The sequence below is a fragment of the Stegostoma tigrinum genome, chromosome 1 (genome assembly GCF_030684315.1).
Source record: "Stegostoma tigrinum isolate sSteTig4 chromosome 1, sSteTig4.hap1, whole genome shotgun sequence".
Lineage (NCBI taxonomy): Eukaryota > Metazoa > Chordata > Chondrichthyes > Orectolobiformes > Stegostomatidae > Stegostoma > Stegostoma tigrinum.
In genome coordinates, this window is record NC_081354.1 from 71,849,748 (window position 1) to 71,876,341 (window position 26,594).

General features: G+C 42.5%; 1 protein-coding gene across 1 annotated transcript in view; it reads right to left on the bottom strand.

Moving 5' to 3' along the window:
• The window catches only part of antxr2a (ANTXR cell adhesion molecule 2a), a 221,671-nt gene that overhangs the window by 120,854 nt on the left and 74,223 nt on the right, over window positions 1-26,594 (bottom strand). The window contains exon 10 of the mRNA XM_048540764.2: window positions 24,958-25,030. Within this exon, the coding sequence (XP_048396721.1) occupies window positions 24,958-25,030 (73 nt within the window). The remainder of the gene's footprint in view (window positions 1-24,957; window positions 25,031-26,594) is intronic.

The following is a 26,594-nucleotide window of genomic DNA, read 5'->3' on the forward strand; positions in this document are numbered from 1 at the left end:
AAAAGAAAGCAGACAGAACCAATTTAAGAAAGAACCCAAAAGACTGCAGCTGGTTAGAATAGAGTGGCCAGCTGGGGTGCAGGTCCAAAGCCAAGCAAAAAATGCAAACATTTGAAAAGTAAGAATATAAAATTATATGGAGAATGAAGTGTGATTGGAAGGATAGCTACAGTTACAGTGTTCAATACTGTTCCTTCATTCTTGAAATTAAAGTCCAAATTCATGTCACAGGCATAAGATGGCTCGCTCTCTGAGCTGCTGTCTCGGCTTTTTACAGAATGATGTGACATCCAACTACACACCCATCCATTACATGGTCCTTACACTGAATCCACTTAATGTGGAAGATATTGAAGGGTCATGCCCAGCACTGGTATCTACTTCTTTATACTCATTCCTATGGGCTAAGTGAAGTTTGACAGCCCAGAACAAGTCTCAATCTCAGTGTTAAGATGCAACACATCTTATGATGATGAAGTGCCACATAACTTTTGATTCAAATATGTGAATTAACCAAGGAGAACGTATATCAGCAACAGCATTTAATGAACATCCAACACTGAAAACTAGTAAAGCATTGCAGACCTATTAGAAGTTGACACAAATAAACAATAAAAAAATTCCTCTGAGTTGTGCAGGAAAAGTGACACCACTTGAAAGTACTTTTCAAACTGTAGGAGGGTCACTCAACGACCAGATTTAATTATTCTTCCTTCTTGCTCTTAAGTATTAAAATATATAACAATACCTCACAGAACCCTCACAAAATTAGATATTTTCCTTCCAAAACATATCATTTAGTTATACAGTACATGAATAAGTTGAGGTACGCTGTATGTGATTGCCATAAATGTAGCGTGCTCAGGAGAGAAAAATAACTATGGAACCAAGATTTCCAAAGCTTCCCAGTAATTTCTTTGGAGGGGGCTGCAATTTCTGGGTTTTATACAGACAACTGCCCTAGATTGATTGTTATTATTAGTAAACTACTCCAAACTTTGTACCAATGAGACTACACAAGGTAGAAGGTAAATCAAGTGGACCCTGGGGCTGAATTCTAAGGAGAGGGGTGGGTGGGGAGGTGCTCTCCACTGGTACCCCTTCCCTGTCACCCCCACCCAGAAGAAAACTTTGGGAGGTCTGAAATGGAGGGATATTAAGAAAACTGTCCCATAATGGTCACATGCTCCTCATAGCCTTAAAAGGTCAAGGGCCTATCAAATGGAGGAAAATTGGGAGCAATCAGATTGGTCGACAGCTCTAGCAGTCAGGCCTGAGCAGTGGTCAGTGCTGGGACTACAGCAGGCCCATGAAGATCAGAGCCTTTAAGTGGGGAAACCAAGAGACAGGTGGCAGTTTGGCTCAAGGTAGGTTTTGGTGTTTAGGCATGCAGTGACAAAGAGAAGTTAACACCTCTAGAATGTGGGAGGGGAGGCAAGATGTGTCAATTTTGTGCCCACAGCAGTTCCTGAAAGACAGACCAACCACTTTTCTTCCCCTCCTCTGAGCCCAATGGCTTAACAAAACAACCTTTCAATTCTCATGCACCTACCCACGCAAACCATATTATGGCATATCATTAGGGCCAACTCAATTGTTCATTTTGTTTTTTATTATTGGTGGATTGATGCCAATCTTGCTACCCACTTGCCTTCTGCTTTATCATTGCTGGGTTGGGTGATTTGCCGTCCAACAACATACAAAGTGCACTGCAGAAATAACAATAAAATCTAACCCTGGTCTTTCTTGTCCAACATTTGTTTTTTTAAATGTAAATACCATATTAAGAATATGTCAATGCAAGATCAAGTTGAAAATAAGTATTCTTATAATTAATGAAAAATTGCTAATTCTAAGATGTGACCATGTGTCCATTTTAATTTGCAATGCATGTACCCTGCATTTGTAATCTCTCCCTACTTGAATGGGAGAGGTTGTGACCTCATTCAGAACCCATATGGATTAAAATTGGTCATAATGTGTTTTTTCTCTCGGAACTTAAAGTATACTTGAGTGTATTTTCCAAAGGAAGTGATTTCAAAACATGAACTACTATTAAGTTGGTATAGTTAAGAGGCTCACTGACAGCGATAACAACAGCAAAATTTTTTGAGCTAACGTTTATTGATATTGATAGTGAAATACAGGAAACAATCAAGCATCTTGTTAATCAAATAAGAATTTGAGGTGACGCCATTTGCTGAACAATGGAAAATCATTTTAAATTATAATTTACTGTGTTTTTTAAATGCCAACATCTTAATCTTTTAGACTACAATTGGAAAGATGAATTTAGTTCTGTACTATACATTTATCTGTTTCGTCAAATGAAGCAAGTCTCCAAGTCTTCATTGCAGATGTGAATTTATTTTACTTTTTGAACAATAAACTGGGTTATGTTTAGAAACTTGTGACATGAAAAGACAATATTCTAATACATGCATAGCTAACTGGTCTAGGTCAAATAAACACTGTGTAATGATAACAAAGTGTGGAACTGGATGAACACAGCAGGCCAAGCAGCATCTCAGGAGCACAAAAGCTGACGTTTCGGCCCTAGACCCTTCATCAGAGAGGGGGATGGGGAGAGGGAACTGGAATAAATAGGGAGAGAGGGGGAGGCGGACCGAAGATGGAGAGAAAACAAGATAGGTAGAGAGAAGAGTATAGGTGAGGAGGTAGGGAGGGGATAGGTCAGTCCAGGGAAGACGGACAGGTCAAGGAGGCTGGATGAGGTGGTAGGTAGGAAATGGAGGTGCAGCTTGAGTTGGGAGGAAGGGATGGGTGAGAGGAAGAACAGGTTAGGGAAGCAGAGACAGGCTGGGCTGGTTTTGGGATGCAGTGGGGGGAGGAGGGGAAGAACTGGGCTGGTTTTGGGATGCAGTGGGGGAAGGGGAGATTTCGAAGCTTGTGAAGTCCACATTGATGCCATTGGGCTGCAGGATTCCCAAGCGGAATCTTGCCTTCCGGAGTGACCACTCTCTCCACGACTCCCTTGTCCGCTCCACACTCCCCTCCAACCCCACCACACCTGGCACCTTCCCCTGCAACCGCAGGAAATGTTACACTTGTCCCCACACCTCCTCCCTCACCCCCATCCCAGGCCCCAAGATGACCTTCCATATCAAGCAGATGTTCACCTGCACATCTGCCAATGTGGTATATTGTATCCATTGCACCCGGTGTGGCTTCCTCTACATTGGGAAAACCAAGCGGAGGCTTGGGGATCGCTTTGCAGAACACCTCCACTCAGTTCGCAACAAACAACTGCACCTCCCAGTCGCGAACCGTTTCAACTCCCCCTCCCATTCCACAGACAACATGTCCATCATGGGCCTCCTGCAGTGCCACAATGATGCCACCCGAAGGTTGCAGGAACAGCAACTCATATTCCGCTTGGGAACCCTGCAGCCCAATGGCATCAATGTGGACTTCACAAGCTTCAAAATCTCCCCTTCCCCCACTGCATCCCAAAACCACACCAGTTCTTCCCCTCCTCCACCCACTGCATCACGAAACCAGCCCAGCTCGTCCCCTCCCCCCACTGCATCACAAAACCAGCCCAGCCTGTCTCTGCTTCCCTAACCTGTTCTTTCTCTCACCCATCCCTTCCTCCCACCTCAAGCCGCACCTCCATTTCCTACCTACCACCTCATCCTGCCTCCTTGACCTGTCCATCTTCCCTGGACTGACCTATCCCCTCCCTACCTCCTCACCTATACTCTCCTCTCTACCTATCTTGTTTTCTCTCCATCTTCGGTCGGCCTCCCCCACTCCCTAATTATTCCAGTTCCCTCTCCCCATCCCCCTCTCTGATGAAGGGTCTAGGCCTGAAACGTCAGCTTTTGTGCTCCTGAAATGCTGCTTGGCCTGCTGTGTTCATCCAGCTCCACACTTTGTTATCTTGGATTCTTCAGCATCTGCAGTTCCCATTATCTCGGGCACTGTGTAATGGATGCGATACGTTGCTGGAAAGCCAGTGAAAGCTTCATATTGCTTCTATTCAGGAAAGCCCACTGAATTAAATGGCAATCGTTTCCTTTTGCATTGGTTATTCAGTTACAGGACAAGTATCCCACAGTCCCAAAAATCCAGCACTCCAATTGTATGCAATATGGAATGAAACTCACCTCACCTTCCCTTCATCGCCATCAACGCAAAGTTTAGCTGTTAAGAGGGGGTGGGGATTGAGAGTGGCCAAGGGGTTATATCGCCAAGAAATTGTAGCACGTCAGCAATCCGACAAGATCCTGCTCCCTTCGGTTTCTGTCACACCATGTTGGAAGGTACACAGAAAGCCCCAGCAAAAATACCTAGTACATAACATGATTATGGAAAGAGGAAATTGGATCTGACATTTAACCCAGTGTTCTAACTTCAGCATCCAGCATATGGGTTTCTGCAGCTGTATGAACTAGCCAGGGTCACCAAAGGCAGGACTATTGCCAGCAGGACTGACGGCCATGTGAAATTGACAGGCTGGAAAGCCCTTAAATACGAATTGTACAGCTGTTTCTTATCTAGGTGAAAGGCCTTTGCTCACAAGGCTTTTTCTGCCAGTGTGCTTTCCTTGTTTTATTGAGGCTTTCCAGAATGAAAGAAATAATATTTCCTCCCTCAACTCTTCTCACCTTGATTTCCGCTTCCCAGTAACATGTAAATAACTCATGCAGCATTAGACTGACTTCAGATGAGGAACATCTTGTCATTGAGGACTCTGGGTTTATAGTCAATGGAGTTTAGATGGGTGACAGAGAATCTCTTTGAAATTTACAAAATACTAAAAGGCCTGGAAGGAGCGGACATGGAGAAGACGTTTCCAGTAGCAAGGGAGGCTAGGACCTGAGGGCAGAGCCTCAGAGTGAAGGTATGACCTTTTAGAACAGACATGAGGAGGGATTTTTTTCAGCCAGGCAGTGGTGAATCTATGGAAGGTTGTGGAAGCCAAGTCAGTGAAAGTATTTCAGACAAAGATAGATAGTTCACTGATTTAGTCAGGAGATGAAAGCTTATGGGGAGAAAGCAGGAGAAGGGCTCAGGTTTTCACAGCAGGTTATTGCTGATATCTGAAATAAGACGTTGTTCCTATTGAACTGGTGGGTCACTGACCATTCATGCCATTAAGGTTACTTTTGCCCCTGGCTCCTTCCAGGATTTTACAAACTATAGTCCCAAGAAGATCTAAGGCACATGTCCCTGCAGATCTGTTTGCCACGGCAGCTGATCAAATCCATTTTGCTGCTGATGAAGTCAGTGAGATTCATAGGGCTCTCAGGTTTGCTTCAGTTTCTGAATTCTCACAGATACACAGCATCACAGACTGCACGCATGCAGTAAGCAAGGTTATCCCAGATCAATCAACAGGATTTGTCAGTTGGAATGGGATTCCACACCAGCAGTGTTCAGCTGCTGTGTGACCCTGAGACAGTTATCAGTATGTCCGTATCAATATCCTGAAGGTGAACAATGGCTTTGTTTTGAACAAGTAACATCCATCACAGATCTTTGCACCTCCAAGCAGAGGACTAGTTGAAGACATGGCCAGCCCTCTAAGCACATGACTGATGACACCAGGTATTATCGCTTTCACTGACTACTATGAAAGGAGCTGGAGTCACTGGGTACAACAGTCACAGGGTGCTCCCTTTTGAATCAAGCTATGAGTAAGATGTGATTTATGTATTTGGATAGATCAGGGGTTGTGTACCAGTAAGGATCCAGGATTGTTGTGCTCTCCTGTCCTTTCTGCAAACTGTGCTACAGAGAGGACTGAAGGAAAGTGGACATCGTTCAATGCTCTCCAAAAGATGATTTGGAAAATGTGGAGGAGCAGGAGGTGAGAACGACTCCCAGAGGTCACCAGGGTGCCACCAGCTCAATTGGCTGACAAAGAAGCTGCAATGAACTCCACACTCAGAGAAACTGGGTGTGACGCTTTATGCCACAACAATGTTGAACCCACTACCCTCATCAACCCAAACCCAACACAAATCCCTGCAGAGAGATAGTGGGAACTGCTGATGCTGGAGAATCTGAGATAACACGGTGTGAAGCTGGATGAACACAGCAGGCCAGGCAGCATCAGAGCAGCAGGAAAGTTTGACGTTTCGGGTTGAGACCCTTCTTCAGAAAATGAAACATTATCACAAATCCCTGTAACCAGTCACAAATCTACACCCCAACCCAAACTTCATTCATGCCTTTACTCATCTTCCACACTCGTCACACTGCTTTCCATGTCCATGAATAAGGTGGGAGGCAACAATGGAGCTGACTGGATTGTAATGGCTTCAAATAATGTGCATGTTTCATATCCATTTTCAAATTTAGAAGCAAAATTCTTTCACGAAATGTGAGTATCACTGATTGGCCGAGCACTTATTGAGCATTCCTCACTACCTTTGAGAATGTGGCGGTAGGCTGCCTTATGGAGCCATTGCAGTACTTGGGGGCGGAGAATTAACCCATAGAACAGATAACAAATGATTCTGGGCCCATGCCAATGAAGGCACAGTGATACAATATTCTGGCTCGGAAGTGTGTGGTGTGCAGCTGGTGGTGTCCCCATGTATGGGCTGCCTTTGTCCTTCTGAGTGGTAGAGATCGCAATTTGGAAGATGCTGTAAAGAAGCTTTGGTAATTAGCTGCAGTGCATGATGTATTTTGTACACATGGCTGCCACTGTGCCTAGTTGGTAGAGGGAGAGGGGTGGTCAACATGGCGGACAGAGTGCCGAATAAGCGGGCTGCTTTTCCCTGGATGGTATCAAGCTTCTTAAGTTCTGCTGGAACTGCACTCATCCAAGACAGCGAAAAACATTCCATTACACTCAAGTTGTCCCTTGTATTTTCTGGTCAGGCTCTGGGAAGTCAGGAGCTGAGTTATCCACCTCAGAATTCCTCATCTCTGACTCACTCTGTAGTCGCAGTATTTACATACCTGGTGCAGTTCAGCTTCTCATCAATGGTAGCACCAGGCTGTTGGTATTGGGAGGTACAGTTATGTTAATGTCAAGGGAGTTGGTTAGATTCTCTAATAAGGCAATTACATTGTTATAAACACCAAACGTGAATCCCCTGGTGTTTCTAAACTGTTTCTTTTTCTTTACTCTACATTATGCTACCCTTTTCTAAACTTCAAAAATGTACCGTTTTTGTATAAATCTTTACACACATATACATTAAGATTTATAAATTTAAAGATATATATAGTCACAAGTGTAATTTGATTCTGTACACAGTCCTTACATATGGAGAACAAACAAATTCAAGGTATTTCTTATTTGTACAAGATTATATTTGAGGCACTGAAGAGACCTCCCTTTGACTTTAGCAGAAAGACCTTTGGCAATGGTCTTTCCCTATTGTGCTTTGGCAGTAGCTACCCCAAGTTTTAGTGCATCCCTCAGCACATGGTCCTGGGCCTCAGAAAGTGCCAACCTGCAGCACTCAATCAAGGTCATCTCCTTGCTCTGGAAGGCTAACAAGTTTCGGTCGACCAAACAGCATCTTTCACTGAGTTGACGGTCCTCCAGGCGCAGTCGATATTTGTCCTGATGTGCATTCAAGGGAACAGGCCGTCTGTGTTCTGCGTCACACAGCTTCTTGGAATGAACTCCACAAAAACATACACTGCATCTCCTTTCAGACTTTCTTTGCAAAGACACATTCCAGAAGGAGATGTACGACAGTCTCATACTCCCCACAGCCACATTGCGGGCAGCATGTGGCAATGCACAGAGTCCAGACGCCCATGAAGCACCTCACAGGTAGTGCCCTTTTCACCACCAGCCAAGAATGTCTTCGTGCTTCTGACGGTGCCAAATGGTTCTGACTGTCTGCTCAGGGTCCACCTTCTCCTTTGCCATCAGGGTCTCAAGCACACTATGTGCTGACCATTTCCTGATGGACTTGTGGTTAAAGGTGGTTCTCTTTACAAATTTCTCCATGAAGGCCAGATGATAGGGAATGGGCCAACTTTTTGCATTGTTTTGTGGTAATGAAGCCAGTCCCATTTTTCACAACACTGTGGACAGGTAGAACTTCAATGCATAGTGATGCTTGGTGTTTGAGTACAGAGGGACTAAGCACAGCTTGACGTAGCCACACACAGAGATGGCCATTAGCACAGGGTGGCAATGGGTAAGTTCCTCCCCTCAACTTATTCAGAGCTTTGTACAAGGTGTCCCCACAGACGCAGTCCAATGTAGATGTCCAGATGAAGGGGAGAATGGCTCGGGTGACTGCAATGGTGCAAGCTTGGGAAATGGGCCAGACCTGCACCACATACAACAGAGACAATACTTCACACTTCACACTTTTTTTCTGATGAAGGGTCTAAGCCTGAAACGTCAGCTTTTGTGCTCCTAAGATGCTGCTTGGCCTGCTGTGTTCATCCAGCCCCACACTTTGTTACTCTGGATTCTCCAGTGTCTGCAGTTCCTATTATCTCCGCTCACTTCACACGTGATGACCAGATTTTCACCCACACTAGATAGTGAGTAGTGCTACCAAAAGCCCAGTTTCTGCCTCATGTTGGCAATACGCTCCTCCCAAATTTTTTGCACATGCCCCAGCTCCTCCTTGTGCCTTCGGAAGGACTAGCATCAGTGGAGAGGACAGAATGTCAAGATCCATGAAGAGTCAGTATGTGGACGAGGTGCCATTAAGGTGTGGGTGAGTGTCAGTGTTGGCTGTTCAGATGGAGAGACGAGGAGGGGCCATGAATAGAGGAATGAGTAGAGTTGCAGGATGTATCAGTGCTGCGTATCAGAATGGTGTGGAAATCAGAGTGGGGTTCAGCACCTGAAAGTGATACCCAGCTTTCCAGCCATTGAGATATTTAAACATCTTGTGACACTGTATCCATGTAAGAGGGAGTCCATTCCTATTGGATCAGACACTTCCACATGTGGCTGTTTGTTCTGACAGGCTACCTTTATCGTCACAGCCCACAGCAGGAGCTCCATGGAAATGTCAGAAAATCAAAAAGTGACCTTTGCATGCTTTGAACATTTCAGGAAACAATTTTTAATGGAGCCATTCTGACCGCAGCAAGGATTCCTTTAAATAGAAAACCCACCACAGACAGACGCAGAAAGTCATCAATCACACTCTCTGCAATAGATCAGACAAACCAAAGCAGGATGCTAATTCCATGGCTGAATTAAACAGCCACAGAAAGCCAGCTCCAGTAACAATTAGGTACCTGACCCACGGTTATTCACACATCAACCACACTGCAGCGAATAGATGTGCACTCAAAAGCTTTTGGAATCTGTTCTGTTTGTCATTTATATCAATGACTTGGATGTGAATATTGAAAGCATGATTAACAAGTTTGTGGATGACACCAAAGTTGGTGACATAGTAAGCAGTAAAGAAGGTTTTCTAAGATTTGGGTGATTTTATGGAAGTTTATACAATTACGAGAAGTATAGTTAAGGATAATGATAGTTGCCATTTCCCTGGGATGGTGGCGGGGTGGGGGTTGGTGGGGTTGCTATCAAGACTAGGGAGCATATTTTTAAGGAGGGAAGAGAGATATTTAAAAAAAAGACGAGGGGGGCAAATTTTTCATGCAGACAGTTGTTCCCCTGTGGAATGAACTTCCTGAGTACGTGATAGGTGTGGGTACAATTACAACATTTAAAAGGCATTTGGCTATGTCCATGAATAGGAAAAGTTTGGAGGGATATGGGCCAGGTGCAGGCAGGTGGTGCTTGTTTAGTTTGGAATTATGTTTGGCATGGACTGGTTGGACCCTGTGACCAAAGCTATCCAGCTTGATATCACTCTCCTAACCTTCCAAAATCTCCATGATTATTATTTTCTCTAATCATGCCTGCAATGGCTCTTTCACAGAGCTATCTAATTAGAGTCACTTGTCTATTCTTTTCCTGCCCGGCAATCTATGCAACTTTAAGCATATATCCAAATCTATTTTGAAAATTCGTACTGAATCTGGCTTAACTAACCATATGGGCATTGTGATTCACATCACAGAATCTCAATGCAAGAAAACAATTCTCATCGCCTGAGATATTCTCTGGGTTCTTTTACTAATTGTGTTATTTCGGCTCCTTCTGGTTAATGGCCCTTATGTCATTAGAGAAAAAAAATCCCTTATTATTCTCTCAAAGCACTTTATAATGTTGAACATCTTTATTAAATCTCCATTAACTCCCCTGTTGCAAGGAAAACAACCCTATATCTGCTATTCTGATTTCTCTTCAAATATTTATAGTTTCTGGAAAGGTTATGATTTGAATCCCTGAATATTCCTCAAAAGGTTAAAATGTGTGTATGCAATATTGCTTTGAAAAGCAATAGTATGGTTTCTTCTTTTACTCACTGAAGAGCATGAGGAATGTCATACAGTAAAGTAACATTTTAAACAAAATGTATTTGTTGGTTCTGTCTTTGGTGTTTAAAGTCTCAAGAGTTAATTCACACAGAATGAATTGCCTGGACAACATCAGTACAATAATTTTATGTTTCATTATGCTGTCAAAATATACCAAAGTTAATATCTAACAGTTAACTGTATATCAATATTGGAGGGAGGGCTCATTTAAGAAAAATTGGATACTATTTTAGATGGAAAATACTGTCTGTCCTCATCCAATTTGGAATTAAATGGCAGTCTGAGTACACAAGGATACGCCAGTTGGACAATAAATGGACATTGTCCAAAATATGACAACATTTATGCACTATCAACAATGTACTTACTCATAAAATGGAAAATTACACAAACTACTCTAAAATGAAAGAACTAGGAAACTAAAGCAGGTTTAAAGAGAAGGTTCAAAAAGCAGGTTCAAAAATCATAAGATTTGCAGGAAGAGGGAGACCACTGTGTCAAGTTTAAGAACAGAAAGAAGATAGAAAAGACTACAGATGCACAGGAAGAACAGAAATGGGGCATAACAGCAGATTGAAAACACATTAAAATTTTTTCCAATATTAAACAGAGAAGCAAGTTGGGAAACAAGTTAAGGCATTAAGCAGCTTGTTGGCATTGAAAACAAGAGTAGGTAAGCAACTAAATAACTATACCTTCCAGGTTTTGCAAGACAAAGAGTCAGCCATTCAATGTCAACTATGTGTTCAGGGATTTTAGTATTGTGACAGATAGATGTTTCAGATAATCTATATGGCAACACAATGAGAGAAGCAAGAGCAGAGCATTATTCAGCACCAACAGTCATTTTCAGGAAGTCAGTAAGCACCAAGGAGGCTCCAACAGACTGTAAACAAACAAACATAGCTCTGTAATTATTAGGTTCAGGGGCTATTAGCCAGAATGCAATGACTGAAAGATCAGTACAGTCAACAGTCAGAAGAAGAATGTGGATTGTGCGTATAAAAATAGTAAAAACCACAGCTCTAGAAGGGACTGATCTTGCTCGGCAAACCTCATAAAATTTAAACTTTTGAGGAGGTGACGGCTCAAACTGATAGGATATGGTGTGAGGGTGGAGGACAGGTATGACAGCATGGCTAAACCTTCGAGGTTTTTGATTAAGTACTGATCCTGAGAGATACCATAACTAACGTCTGGAAGTGTTGAAAGATGCTTCATAGCTACGAACTAGTGTCTATCTACGAGGTGACTGTCACAATACGCATGAGAGGATGCAATTGCAGGGTACAGTGTGAGGTGGTTGAGCTGTATATGCTTTCCCACCTCCAGCCCTCAAACACCAGCATCTCCCAATCCTCACCCCTGGCCACTCCTGAAAGTTTTGGCTCTTAAATCCAGCTACAAAAACAGTGATTTGTCATAGGACAGAGGTTATAGTGCTTATAAAAACGACTTCAGAGAGAGAGGGCGGAGGCAACTGGAATGATCAATGCTTATCAGAGAGAAATACAAGACAGAATATATATTAGAAGTGACACATGGGACACATGTTACATCAGAAAAACAGAGCAACAGTCAAGTTGAGTGACACTTATGATGCATCTTGTACAAATAGTGTGAAGTGCAAGTGCTTAATTATACTGCTAGGCCAGTTAAATTCAAATTATAGAGAAGCCAAGTTAAAAGCTGCAGAATGTTTAGACATTAAACACATTAAAAGCAAGGATCAAACTGCAATCATTCAGGGGTCATTCAGGCTCTGTAGTAGTTCAAAGGAACACGAGAAAACTGGCCCCTTTAATGCCAAAAATGAACTATGAGGAATGACTGGATAAACTATGCCTCTTTGGCCTAGAAAGACAATTTGGAGTTAACCTTCCAAAAGTACATTATTCCTATTAATATCAAGTAGGAAGGAAGCAGAAAATATTGAAAGGAAACATGGGAATATGAAGTAAAATTGGTTTTGGAATTTGAAAAGAATGAACAAACATTACTTTTCTCAACCCAGTGATCCAATTTATTAGTGAAGTACAGGTGATGTTTTGTGTCATTATAGCTTTGTTCTACTCGACTGCATTATTAAAAGAGGATTTTAGTTCATTTATGCAGTTGATATGCATGGAAGTCACAATAATGTCAAATTATATTTAAGTTTCCTCACACTTGATTGCAGTTCACTCATTCACATCAACAATGTTCATAACTATAACTGAGTTGCTGTTATAGGAGTTTGTGACAATGCTGATTTTTGAATTTTGAATACAAATAAAATCATGAGAAAGCTTATATGGTTTTTTTAAAATTTTGTGTGTCCTATTTGGTTGCAGAGTGTCACATCCAAAGCAGATGAAAACAACTGAAAGCTACTGGGCAAACAGACAAAAAAGCATCTCTCTAGATGGGGTTCACAATATTTTGAATACTTTTACCAGTACCTTCAAGAGGTTAAAATGGACCTGGATTGCAGGGAGTAGCTAAAAGAAATAAAGAACAGTGACCTCAAGAGCAAAGTTCAGAGTCTGAGAACTACTCAACGCAAAAGAACTTCCAGATTCAGTTATAATAGGAACTGCAGATTCTGGAGAATCCAAGATAACGGAATGTAGAGCTGGATGAACACAGCAGGCCAAGCAGCATCTTAGGAGCAGAAAAGCTGATGTTTTTGGCCTGGGGTCTAGGCCCGAAGCGTCAGCTTTTCTGCTCCTAAGATGCTGCTTGGCCTGCTGTGTTCATCCAGCTCTACACTTTGTTACGCCAGATTCAGTTAAATGACTTTGTCATGAGTTCTGGCCTATTGGGTGAAAAGTATTGAAATACTTGTATTTGTCACTTTGGTAAACTTCTACGGAGCATCCAAAATATATGTAAGAACAATTTTAACAGTTTCTCAGTTATGGCTATGAAAACCGCTGATGTAAACAAGTGAAATGTAATCACGTATAAGTGAACTTGAATGTAATTTGACAAATTACACTGACAATTCAACTGACAAATCCTCCAAATCATTAGCAGAGATTCTGCAGTTTAGAAACAAACAATGCACATTAGGATATTGAGAAAAGAAACACTTAGGGCTGAATCTCCTAATTTTTTGATGCCTGATGTCCAACAGGAGGTTGTTTGGAGCAAGCAGTGAGCTGTAGGTGCAAGTCTAATACCCTGATTCGATGCCGAGATTCCTTGAAAGCTGATTCAAACAGTACATTTGATAAGAAAGAAAGCAGAATATTCAACAAGATAAGCTGTGCCTTTAACAGGGCTTTTAAGAAGCAATAATTTCCCTTAATTGGCAACACCACCACCAAATGAGAAACTCCCCTGATGGCACACAGTGTGGGGAAGTGCAGACAGATCAGAGTACCTTCTCATGGGTCTGCCCCAGACAGGGCCAAACAGGCTATAAACAGGGAGACAGTAGGAACTGCAGATGCTGGAGAATCTGAGATATCAAGGTGTAGAGCTGGATGAACACAGAAGGCCAAGCAGCATCAGAGGAGCAGGAAAGCTGACGTTTCGGGTCTAGAAGGGTCCAGACCCAAAAGATTAGCTTTCCTGCTCCTACGATGTTGCTTGGCCTGCGGTGTTCATCCAGCTCTACACCTTGTTATCTCAGGCTATTAATAGGTCCAGGCAGTGAACCGTGGAGGGGGGACTGTACCTGACCATCTGCCCCCCTTTCACAGTTCTAATTTGTGCTTGGCTGTCGTGGAGGTGAAGAACGTACTGTTCACCGGCACAATACAAGTCTTTAGAGACCAGTGGGCACTGCAGGGGCTATGATGCATCATTGGCCCAAATAATGTTATTTGGATTTGTTGAGTTTGCATTTACCTATAAGCTTCTATAGAATAGAGTCCCTACAGTGTGGAGACAGGCCATTCGGCCCAACAATTCCACCCCACCCCACAGAGCATCCCACCCAGACCCATCCCCTTATAACCCATCTAATCCATACATCCCTGAACACTACGGGCAACTTAGCATGGCCAATCCACCTAACCTGCACATCTTCGGCCTGTTGGAGGAAACCGGAGTATCCAGAGGAAACACACATGGACATGGGGTGAATGTGCAAACTCCACACAGACAGTGGCTTGAGGGTGGAATCGCACCCAGGTTCCAGGCGCCAACGTGCTGCCCTTCTATCAACCATTAGTTTGTATGTTTGTTACGGTGTCCTTTCAGGGCCTATTTAACTCAATTTTGTTAAGGTAAAGTCTAAAAGAGTTGAAACTCACTAAGACACTTGTCAGAAGTACAAAAGATAGACTGAGATGCTCCAAATGTTGAGATTGGCCTCAATGGATTTCTTATCCATTTGTGCCACAAATTTTGCCACTGTCCAAGTTGATCCAACTCCCTTAAGATTCTGTCTGTATTAGTTTGTCCATTCAAAACTCCTGAAGTTAAACAAAGCTAACAACTGTGACCCCAATAAAGTGGCTTTCCAGCCCTCTCTACTCCTCCACCATCTAGTTACAACAGTTGACCAAAATTTCTCTCTGCATTTTACATAGGCGCAAGTATTAAAGTAGTAATTATCAACAGAAGCCTCCCACTACTCAATGTTGAGTTCAATTGCAAACTGAACAGGCTTCATTTCTGAAGTCAGGGCAGTTGCCACCTGCTCCAGTCCCATATCAACTGATTGCTGCCCTGAGATTATTAAAATCTGGACCTCAAGTCTCCATGATAAAATTAGCTTCAGCTCAGCCTAAACCGTGTGCAGCTTACAAACAGTCATTCATATGCAATAAAAATAACCACTGCATGAAATGGAAGGGGCTGCTGAGACAGTGTACACTTTGAAACCTACAAAATCATTTTGGGCAAAATGCAGTAATTTTTTTATTAGAGACACTCGTGGTTTCATGTCTTGCAAGGTGTTGCAAAGTTGGGTAGAGTACCTATAGATTGGGAGGCAGGAAGTTAGAATTTGGTGATTTGGTGTTTGTAAAATGCTGCGGGGGGGGGGGGGGGGGGTGGGCAGTGGAAGCATTGTGTGGTTCCTTTAAAAGATCATGTGCTTTTCATATGCTTAGAGATTTGGAAAGGATGTATGTCAGCAACAGCTTGAACATTTGCAAATACACACAGAACACCCGAATTGAAACATTTGCAGTGAAAGGCAATTTAGTTAGCAAACCCAACAGCAGTTTTTACCAAGACAATGTGCTTTTGAATGCAGTCAATTTGAACCAGGCACTTAGATACCAAAAACCTATTAAATTTAAATTTGATGGTTTCAACAACACAGGACCAATCGTACTATATGCAATATTGATATGTCATCGAGGGTATATAAAGAAGAGGGAAAAGCCCCAGAGTTGGCTGCTATCTGGCAGAGCTATCAGCCCACAGCTCTCACGAGAGAATTGCTGGCTCGCTTCCTCTATGTCTTTGAGAAAGCACCACACAAATAACAACAGGACCAATGGCACAACTAGTTAATATTCCTGACAGAAGAATCGATGGAGAAGGCACAGTACATTCCAGGAGCAATAACCTGGCTATAATTTCAAGAGGCTAAATTCTTGTTTTATATGTAAGTGGGGCTTATATTTATTAGAACAGCATACCATTAGAATCTTGTTTTATTCGGAATAGTTAGTAGTTAGAAGGGATTTATTTGGTTTGATATTCGTTTAGTTAATTTGTTCACTGTTAGAATTAGATAATTAAATTGTTACTTATAGATTATAAAGTGAGTGTCAGGGATCTATTTTATTTAACCATGAGAAGTTGCTGATAGGGAGGTTACAACACTTTTCACACTCCTTTTACAGATTATAGGGTGAGGTGCTCCTCTGAGTTTTTTAGGTGCTACTTCTCAGCGGGGAGCATCAACATCCATTTTATAACAAAGATGAGCTGAGGAAACTATTTGTATAGAGTAACAGATCTATCTTACAAATATCACATGGTGAAAATATTGATATTGCAATATCAGCAAACTTAATTCATAAGACCAGAAGACATAGGAGTGGAAGTATGGCCATTCGGCCCATCAAGTCCACTCCGCCATTTAAATCATGGCTGATGGGCATTTCAGCACCACTTCCCTGCACTCTCCCCGTAGCCCTTGATTCCTTCTGAGATCAAGAATTTGTCGATCTCTGCCTTGAAGGCATCCAACGTCCCGGCCTCCACTGCACTCCGTGGCAATGAATTTCACAAGCCCACCACTCTCTGGCTGAAGAAATGTCGTCTCATTTCAGTTTTAAATTTGCCCCCTCTAATTTTAAGGCTGTGCCCACGGGTCCTAGTCTCCCCGCCTAACAGAAACAACTTCCTAGCGTCCACCCGTTCGAAGCCATACATTATCTTGTAAGTTTTTATTAGATCTCCCCTCAACCTTCTAAACTCTAATGAGTACAATCCCAGGATCCTTACCCATTCATCATACGCTAAACCTACCATTCCAGGGATCATCCGTGTGAATCTCCGCTGGACACTCTCCAGGGCCCAAAATTGGACACAGTATTCTAAATGGAGCCTAACTAGAGCTTTATAAAGCCTCAGAAGCACAGTGCTGCTTTTATATTCCAACCCTCTTGAGATAAACGACAACATTACATTTGCTTTCTTAATCACGGACTCTACCTGCAAGTTAACCTTTAGAGAATCCTGGACCAACACTCAAGAACCCCTCTGTACTTCTGCTTTACGAATTTTCTCACCATTTAGAAAATAGTCCATGCCTGTATTCTTTTTTCCAAAGTGCAAAACCTCACATTTACTCACATTGAATTTCATCAGCCATTTCCTGGACCACTCTCCTAAACTGTCTAAATCTTTCTGCAGCCTCCCCACCTCCTCAGTACTACCTGCCTGTCCACCTATCTTCGTATCATCGGCAAACTTCGCCAGAATGCCCCCGGGCTCTTCATCCAGATCATTAATATACAAGGTGAACAGCTGCAGCCCCAACACTGAACCCTGCAGGACACCACTCGTCACCAGTTGCCATTCCGAAAAAGAGCCTTTTATCCCAACTCTCTGCCTTCTGTCATACAGCCGATCCTCAATCCAAGCCAGTAACTCACCTCAAACGCCATGGGCCCTCACCTTGCTCAGCAGCCTCCCGTGAGGCACCTTATCAAAGGCCTTTTGGAAGTCTCGATAGATAACATCCACTGGGTTTCCCTGGTCTAACATACTTGTTACCTCTTCAAAGAATTCTAACAGGTTTGTCAGGCACGACCTCCCCTTACTAAATCCATGCTGACTTGTTTTAATCTGACCCTGAACTTCCAGGAATTTAGAAATCTCATCCTTGACAATGGATTTTAGAATTTTACCAACTACCCAGGTTAGGCTAATCGGCCTATAATTTTCCATCTTTTGCTTTGATCCTTTCTCAAAACAAGGGGGTTACAACAGCAATTTTCCAATCATCTGGGACCTTCCCTGACTCCAGTGACTTTTGAAAGATCACAACCAAAGCCTCCGCTATTTCCTCCGCCACCTCCCTCAGAACTCTAGGATGTAGCCCATCGGGGCCAGGAGATTTATCAATTTTTAGACCTTTTAGCTTTTCTCGCACTTTCTCTTTTGTAATGCCTACCGTACTCAACTCTGCCCCCTGGCTCTCCCTAATTGTTGGCATACTATTCATGTCTTCCACTGTGAAGACTGACCCAAATTACTTATTAAGTTCTTCAGCTATTTCCTTATCTCCCATCACTAGCCTTCCTGCATCAATTTGGAGCGGCCCAATATCCACTTTTGCCTCTCGTCTGTTTCTTATGTATTGAAAGAAACTTTTACTATCATTTCTAATATTACTAGCTAGCCTATCTTCATATTTGATCCTCTCCTTCCTTATTGCTCTCTTTGTTATCCTCTGTTTGTTTTTGTAGCCTTCCCAATCTTCTGATTTCCCAGTGCTCTTGGCCACTTTATAGGCTGTCTCTTTTTCTTTGATATATTTCCTGACTTCCTTTGTCAGCCATGGATGTCTAATCCCACCCCGGATAATCTTTCTTTTCTTTGGGATGAACCTCTGTACCGTGTCCTCAATTACACCCAGAAACTCCTGCCACTGTTGGTCTACTGTCTTCCCCACTAGCCTCTGCTTCCAGTCGATTTTCATCAATTCCTCTCTCATGCCCCTGTAATTACCTTTATTTAACTGTAACACCATTACATCCGATTTTGCCTTCTCTCTTTCAAACTGCAGCCTGAACTCTACCATATTATGATCTAGTGAATATAACATTTGAGATCTGATCCCAAATCATGTCAACATGCCTGCATCCGTTTTAACAGAGGTGAATTGACAGTGGTGGAAGGTGAGGCTGATTAACCTGTCCTGGATCTGTTGTTATTTCAACACCTTCTTGAGACTGCAGCCTCAAATTTCAGCTGCATGTGAGTTTAACACCTGGGGGTTAGAAGCTGAAATGTGTGAACAAAGTCAGCGTTTAGCACTTCTTGCAGGCCAAGAGGAGGTGTCCTCCCTGGCCCATGTTAGCCTGCTTTCCTCATAATCATCTCTTCTACCGAAGCCCGGCTTACAACAGTATCCTCACCCTCACCTCCAATCTCGCCTCTCTCCTCTCCACTTGTGACCCTGCCCAAACTCCTCTCAAGCTGCAGCCATCTAATCCATCCTTTGGGCACTCAGTCAGCGGGAACAAATAAAAATTACTTTCCACTGTCAATTTCAACAGGGAGATCTGTGTCATGTCACATTTTCCGTTCACTACAACACTCCATCACCCGTCCCCTTTCCCCAACAAACATCAGACACCAGGAGCCCCAAGATGACAAATGTAAACATTTCTCTCTGACTGAATCACAAACAGGAAGAAGAATGTTCATTATCAAGATTTAATATTCAACTGGACCACTGTTTAACTGCAGGATCACACCTCGATTAACATAATTTTGCTCGGCAACTGGCAACGCACTAAACTTGGAATTTTTGTTGAATAGGTTAAGAAACTACAATGAAGAACATTTCGTACAGGACACCCCCAAAGAGTAAGACAGAAGTTAGGATGATCCCAGATTTTGTGTCCCGAGAATAGGGAAGAAAGGGAACAGGTAAATCATAAACTTCAAAAGATTCAAATGCATTGAGTGCACAACTATCACTAATTTCCTTCACACTCCGACCTTTCCTCTACCCCGGGGCTGACTCCTGGGTGAAAATATTGGATGATTCCAGTTTTTGGATGGTTGGATTTGAGACACTATGCTAGTGGGGAGAAAAAAAACATGCCCAGGAAAAGAGTTGACATCAGGAGGCTGCAAGGTCAGGAGACCTTGTTGAAGTTGAAGACATTTTTGATGCTTACTTACAAATGGGGTAACAATATAAAAGCACATTCTTGGCAAATGGGCAATGCTTCTCCTCAACAAATGTGTAATCAGAAAATTTAGGCCACAGGCTGATTTTCGGTGATTGGTGACATAAAAGTTACAGAAAATTGTTTGCGAATTAGGCAAAATTAAATGATATGGACAACCTATCACAGCAACATAATGTTACTCGAGGTAACACAGGATGACAAACATTGAGACGACCATGCAGAGCCAATCTGATTGCACATGTAAAAAGAGCAAAAAAGCAAAATGTTTCATAATCCCATGCACCATAATATACAGAAACAAGAAAACTCAGCAAATATTAATTTTAAAACATGTATTTTTAAAATTATTCTACATAATAAAACATTCAATATACTTCTGTTTTTATAGAGTGAAGCAAACTCTCAATGCCTAATTCTTAGTTTTTATACAAGTCATCATGTTTTTACATCATGTACTAGTAAGCAACACTACACCAACTTCAAATCATCAATAACAATATAGCTTTCATAGACTGGCATGTTAACTACAGTAAATAAGCAGAAAAAAGGCTCTGTAAACTAAACTGGCTTCCTTGAGATTTAACTAAAATGTTTTAACTAATGCATGATGATGATCTTTTGAAGTTAGTTGAGAAATAGATAAAAGGCTGCAATTTATAAACCAAGCTAAACACAGGAAGTGGAAGTGAAAATGTTCCTCACTGCGGATAAGATCGTGCAAGAATGAAACATGTCTAAGTGCATTTGTTCAACATAAAATGGACTAAAGCTTTGCTGTACATCTAAAAGCTTTGCTGGAGTTTGTTCACTGGTTTTACTAAAAAAGTTTGCAAGACTTCGTTTAAAATTAACGGCAACTCTGAGAACAAAAGGCTCATCAAAATGAGTGGGGTAAAAGTCATTAACATCTACTTGTGAACATATTCCTAGGAATATCCAGTGGTTAAAGCACTGAGCATCTGGTGGTGGAAAAGCCTGGAGGGTGTGTTGGAGGAAGCCTGAAGCAACATTCCCTGAGGTCTGGTGATGCATTTGGGAAAGCCTAGAGCATCATTTGAAGAGGCCTGAAGTGGCTGTTCAGAAGTTACAAACATCTGTCAAATGAAGTCCAGGACTAAAAGCAGACAGTCATCAGAGAAAACTCTATTGACAAGTCTTACTCCAGGCACTGCATTTAAAAGTAGAAAAACTGTTGATTTTACTATTTATCTTAACTTGAGTCACGTAAGGACCAAAAGTTTTGGCCAAAATCATAGTATGATTTACCTTAAACTGGGCAAAATTGCACTTTGAGATGTTACATGAGAACGTGTTCTTGCCAAAACGTTTCTCACCACACTAGACCAAGATGTTAACGTGTTTTACAAAACATCATAAAGCACATGTTTAACCTAAAACTATTCAAGTGGATGTCAGGATGTCAATAGTTTGCAGATTGGAAATGCTGCTGAGATTTTTGGGTTTAAAGATCATATCCTCATGTTGTATCACTATGGATGGAATCTTATAGAAGTTTGAAAGATGTGAGCTGTGCTGACATTTTGACAGAATTGCACAAAAGTCTAACAAGGCCAATCTCTACTTCAGGAGCATCTTGTTCCACCTTTTATGCTTTTCAGAAGTGCTGAGGCAAGTTTTTCACTACGCAACATCGACAGTAATTTTAGCTTGTTAAATGCTGTATTAATACTACAATTTACCTCATAAATGCTTAGTTTTCTATCTTACTCAAACTCACCAAACATGGTAGACATCAAGAAAACCCAACATAGAAAACAGAATGGGTACCCAGCAGGATCAGCTCACCAGTGATAATGGGAACTGCAGATGCTGGAGAATCCAAGATAACAAAATGTGGAGCTGGATGAACACAGCAGGCCAAGCAGCATCTCAGGAGCATCTCTGATGAAGGGTCTAGGCCCGAAACGTCAGCTTTTGTGCTCCTGAGATGCTGCTTGGCCTGCTGTGTTCATCCAGCTCCACACTTTGTTATCTTGGATCAGCTCACCATTTGCTTTGTGTTGGACACCAGACAACAACATCTTAGGGCATGTTCCATGGGCACAAGCAACACGCAACCCCCATCCACAGACACTGGTACTGACATGTGCCAGCCTCTAGCAATTCTTATAGCACATTTCTGGTCCATTTACATTACACTTCTGCAGTTCAATGCAGTACCGTGGAGTGCAATGGCAACCATCACTGCACTGGTGCAGCATTGGCACTGTGTGCTCAGGAATACACCTAGCCATGGGCAGCAAAAGACTGTGTCTCCAGGCTCTTTGCTCACAGTTATAGCATATAGCTATAACAGACTTCCTGGGCGCTCACTGCTTGCCTTGCCTTTTTGCACCGTATCCCCTTAGCCTGAGATACCCAGCTCATATTAGTTCTGACTTGCCTGGCTAATTAGCACAAATACAAAGGAAGGAAACTTGCTCTGATTGTCAGCAAGCCTCAGTCAAGTGAGAATAGCTTTCAGTTAGAGAACCATAATGCAGTGCATTAAAGATAGCTTCCAATTCCAGTTGAGGATCTTAGACCCAGTAAGTCAGCTACTGAAGGCAGTCAAAGTCAGCTGTTAAGGAATATGATAGTGGGAGGGGCAGTGTTACTTTTGATGCAGGTGGGATGGTGCCTTGAGCGAGTAATTAGGCAGCACAGAGCACATGCAGGGTTAGTGCTGTCAGGAATCGGGTGGGTGACAGTAACTGAGGGAAGATATTACAGGCATTAGTGAGAGTGGTAAAGCATGAACCTTGGGAGAAGGTGGTACAGTAGCAGAAACAGAGTGAACGCAAGCTATCGGAAGCAGAATGGTGGTCCTTGGAGGAAGGAGTGGAGAAAGTCACTGATGTTTTTCCTGCAATGCCGTGCATTCCTCCAGATGACTGAGACTGCTGAAACTCTAGCGGCAACCTCAGACCAGGCTGGCATGGTCTGGTGTAATGGCTTTTGCATTTGGTCCTTGGGGAAGAGGAAGTAGCACTTCTGCACCACACCATCCAGCAGGGCCTCCCGATATCTGCTTGCGTAGCAATGGTACCAATATGGCCCATCTGCCATGTCCATGGCAAAGCTCAAGAACCATACAGGGCAGCTTCGAACTGACAGTAGGTTTTCTGATGCAAGAGCTACCATGTAAACAGACAAATTCCATGGCTGCATTAGCTCATTGACATATAATCAGTGCCTCAGGCTAATGTTCTAGGGACATGGGTGAGTATCCCATCACAGCAGACAGTAATATATGAATTCAATCAAAATCTGCAATGCACAGCTAGCCAACGTGTGATCATGCAGTCATTGTTGATTATCGTAAACAGCCCTCTGGTTTACTAATTTCTTTTGGGGAAGGAAATAGATGCTGACCTAGCCAATCATAACCAGATCCTATGAACCAATATATGTTGAAAAAAAGTGTTTTGCAGGCTCTGTGGGGCATGCATTGCAGTTTTTCATTTATCCAAGTCATTGAACCTCCTCAGGAATTCCATAGCGAATTTTCTTCCTGATCATTGACTTCATTAACTTTAAGAATCAATTTCAAATCCATTCATGTTTCCTGTTCAATAGTGAGAATTCTTGGTTTTGAAAGATGCATATATATTCAGAGATTTCTTTGGCTCTGTATTGTAACCTCACAGTCAGCTGCCCTTTAAATTTCAATGTAATCCTTCCTGGACCTTGGAAATGGAGTGGTGATGGTTGTTAGATTACTTGAGTCAGCAATTACCACAGGGGAAATATTGAGTCTGCTACCCCCACATCGAGTTTAAAATCTGTAGGGTGTCCATGACTTAGTGTTAGTGCTCTTGCATTTGTTTTTAATTCCAGGATTTCCTCAATGAGGAAAGTCGATTCTTGTCCCTTCTGGTTCTTCTATTTCTTGGATGCAGCTTCCTTTTTAAGGGTTTTGTTTTCCTTCTGCTTGGCGAATAATCCTTTCCATAATAATATCCCCATTTATAATGACCAGCCTGCTCATGGGAACAGCTATGTGCAGTTCAAGTAGGACACACTTCACACCTGTGTATCTTCTTCCTGCCACAGTGGGGGTATTGTAAAATAGTATTATGTGCTCTTCCCTCACCCTCCCATGGATTCTGTCTCAATGTGAATGATGTGAGAGATTGTGACCAATTCCACTTTGGCTGAAACAATAGCCTTCTCCTGCTCCTAACTTCTGTGTTTCTATGTTCTTATTTTATTGACATGTATTCAGGAGATGTGGGCATTGCTGGCTAGACCAGCATTTATTGCCCTAGTTGCCCTTGAAAATGTATGTTGACCTGTCTACTTGAACCGCTGCAGTCCATTTGCTGTAGGTTGACCCAAATGCTGTTAGGAAAACAGTTCCAGGATTTTGTCGCAGTGAGTAAAGGAATGGCAATATATTTCCAAAGCAGGATGGTAAGGAATTTGAAGGGGAACTTGAATGTGGTGATGTTTCTATGTATCTACTGTCCTTGTCATTCTAAATGGTCATGGCTATGGCTTTGGAAGGTGCTGCAGTACACATTGTAGATGGTGCACACTGCTGCTACTGGGCATCAGTTGTGGACCAAGCGGATCTTTGTAGATGTCGAGCCAAAGTGGGCTGCTTTGTCCTGGATGGTGTCAAGTTTCTCAAATGTTGTTAGAGCTGCACTCATCAGGGCAAATGGGGAGTATTCCGTCACACTCCTGGCTTGTGCCTTGTAGATAGTGGACAGCGCTTTGGGGAGTCAGGTCATGAGTTATTCACTGCAGGATTCCTGGGCTCTATTCCACATGTTCAGTTGTTACTGATACAGCAAGATGGAATCCATTTCCTATTACTGTCAGAAGTAACCACTTATTACCACATTCTAGGGGTTTGCCAGGATACGTCACAAGAAATCCTTCAAAACTTTGCAAACACCTTTTGGGCAGATGGTTGGCCTGGTTAACCAGCTCACCAGCATGTTGTTCAGAACATTGCCAACAATGCGGGATCAGTTCTTGATCTGACTGAAGTAGATGAGGGAGCTGCTTCCTCATTGCATAGTCAAATGAGGAAGGCAGTGGCAGATCGTCATTAACAAAACTATTAAGATGCACAAGGTTTCTGATCGTCACTTTGGTTAAATATCAAATGCAATACAAACCTTTTTCACTCAGATACAAGGTAAAGTAGTGCACAACAATGACAGTGGAAGCAGGACAGAATAAAGTGAGATTCAACAATATTCAGTTAATGTAGGCTATTTTTAACTCAGACGTATATGAATTGGGTACTTACTGGCCTGCCTCCTGTAGCGTGGGTGCTGGGCACAGCAGATAATTATCCGTCACCATGTTTGTTGGTCTCTCAGCTGGAAAATGAATCATTGCATGAGTTCCTTATACTTTGAGCCATTTAAGAACAAACTTGAATAAAAAGTATTAAATTAAGCACTTTTGTTACAAAGAAAATGTTAAACATTGCAGCAAGAATAACACAGATTAATATAAAATCAATGGATAAATTCTACAAATTAACTTCAAAAGTCAAATACAACAAAATGGACTAACTTCGATTGCTCCAAAAGATAGAGAAAGAAAATGCATATTTCATGACTTCTCGCAAAGAAACCTACTTTATCAGTGAAAAATAATTCTCAAGCATTGTTTGTGTGTTTGCAAACATGAGAATATTATGGGCTAGATTTAATGTAGCCTGCACAGTGAGACACATGGTGGCTGGCAATACTTAAATGGAGTTTGGGGACCCGTGTCATTCTTCTAGCAGTGGTAAACCTCCCATGATGATGTGGGAGGACAGAAGAGGATGATGCAGGATTCCCAGCTTATTAATGAGCTGACTGACATCCAGTTCTACAATTCAGTGGTGGCTCAGAGATAAATTGGGTGGCACACAAATCTATCACAGACTGGCAGTGTCACCTGCAGGCAGACACTGTGCCCCCTGTCGATGGTCCCAATATGATGTTACTTAAAGCCACTAAACTGCTCTTCTCTTTGAGCCTCGTCCTGCCCTCCCTTATAATCAAGTTGGGATCGACAATGATCTTGAATCTTCAGCGAGTGCATTAATCAACATTGCTCCATCATAATGTCAGAAGTGGAGTCACTCACTGAAATTTTCACAATATTCAGCGCCATTCATGACTTGTCAGATACTGAAGCGGTCCCTTCATCAAGTCAGAGTTCTTCAGAGATGCACTCTTCATCAAGTCAGAGTTCTTCTCCTGATTTTATGCTAATGTTAGAATGGGGTATATTCCAAACTGTTATGTTTCAGCTTGCGTTTGAATACAATTCTCCTGCTGCTATTGGCTCATGGATGCCCAGTTTTGAGCTGCATTACAACCCCTCCCATCTAGCACAACACGATGAAGGGTATCCTAAATGGAGAAATGGGGTTTTGTCTTCACCTGAACTATGCGGTGGTCACCCTAATTGGTACTGATGTGGACAGATGCACCTGCAACAGGTAGACTGATAACGTCAAAGGCAAGCCAGTATTTCCCTCTTGTGGGTTCCCTCGTTGCCTGTGACTACTAGCAGCAATGTCCTTTAGCCAGCTCGGTTAATAGCGCTGCTACTCAACCACTCTTGGTGATGAATGTTGAAGATTCCTCACCCAGTGCACATTCTGGATCCTTGCACTCCTTATTGCCACTTGCATGATTTTTCCCAAGACGGAAGAGTAGTGATTCATCAATCGAGGTAGAGGTGGATGTGGATGGGGTGTTAGTTAATCTGCAGAAGGCTTCCTTTCCCATGGTTCAGCCTAATGCCTTAAGACCTCATATGGAGAAGAGTTAGCAACACCCTCTCAACTATACACTACTCAGTCACCCCTCTGATTGGCCTGATCTGCCAGTAAGACAGGACTTACCCAGTCATGGACATGATGGCATCTGGGACATATTC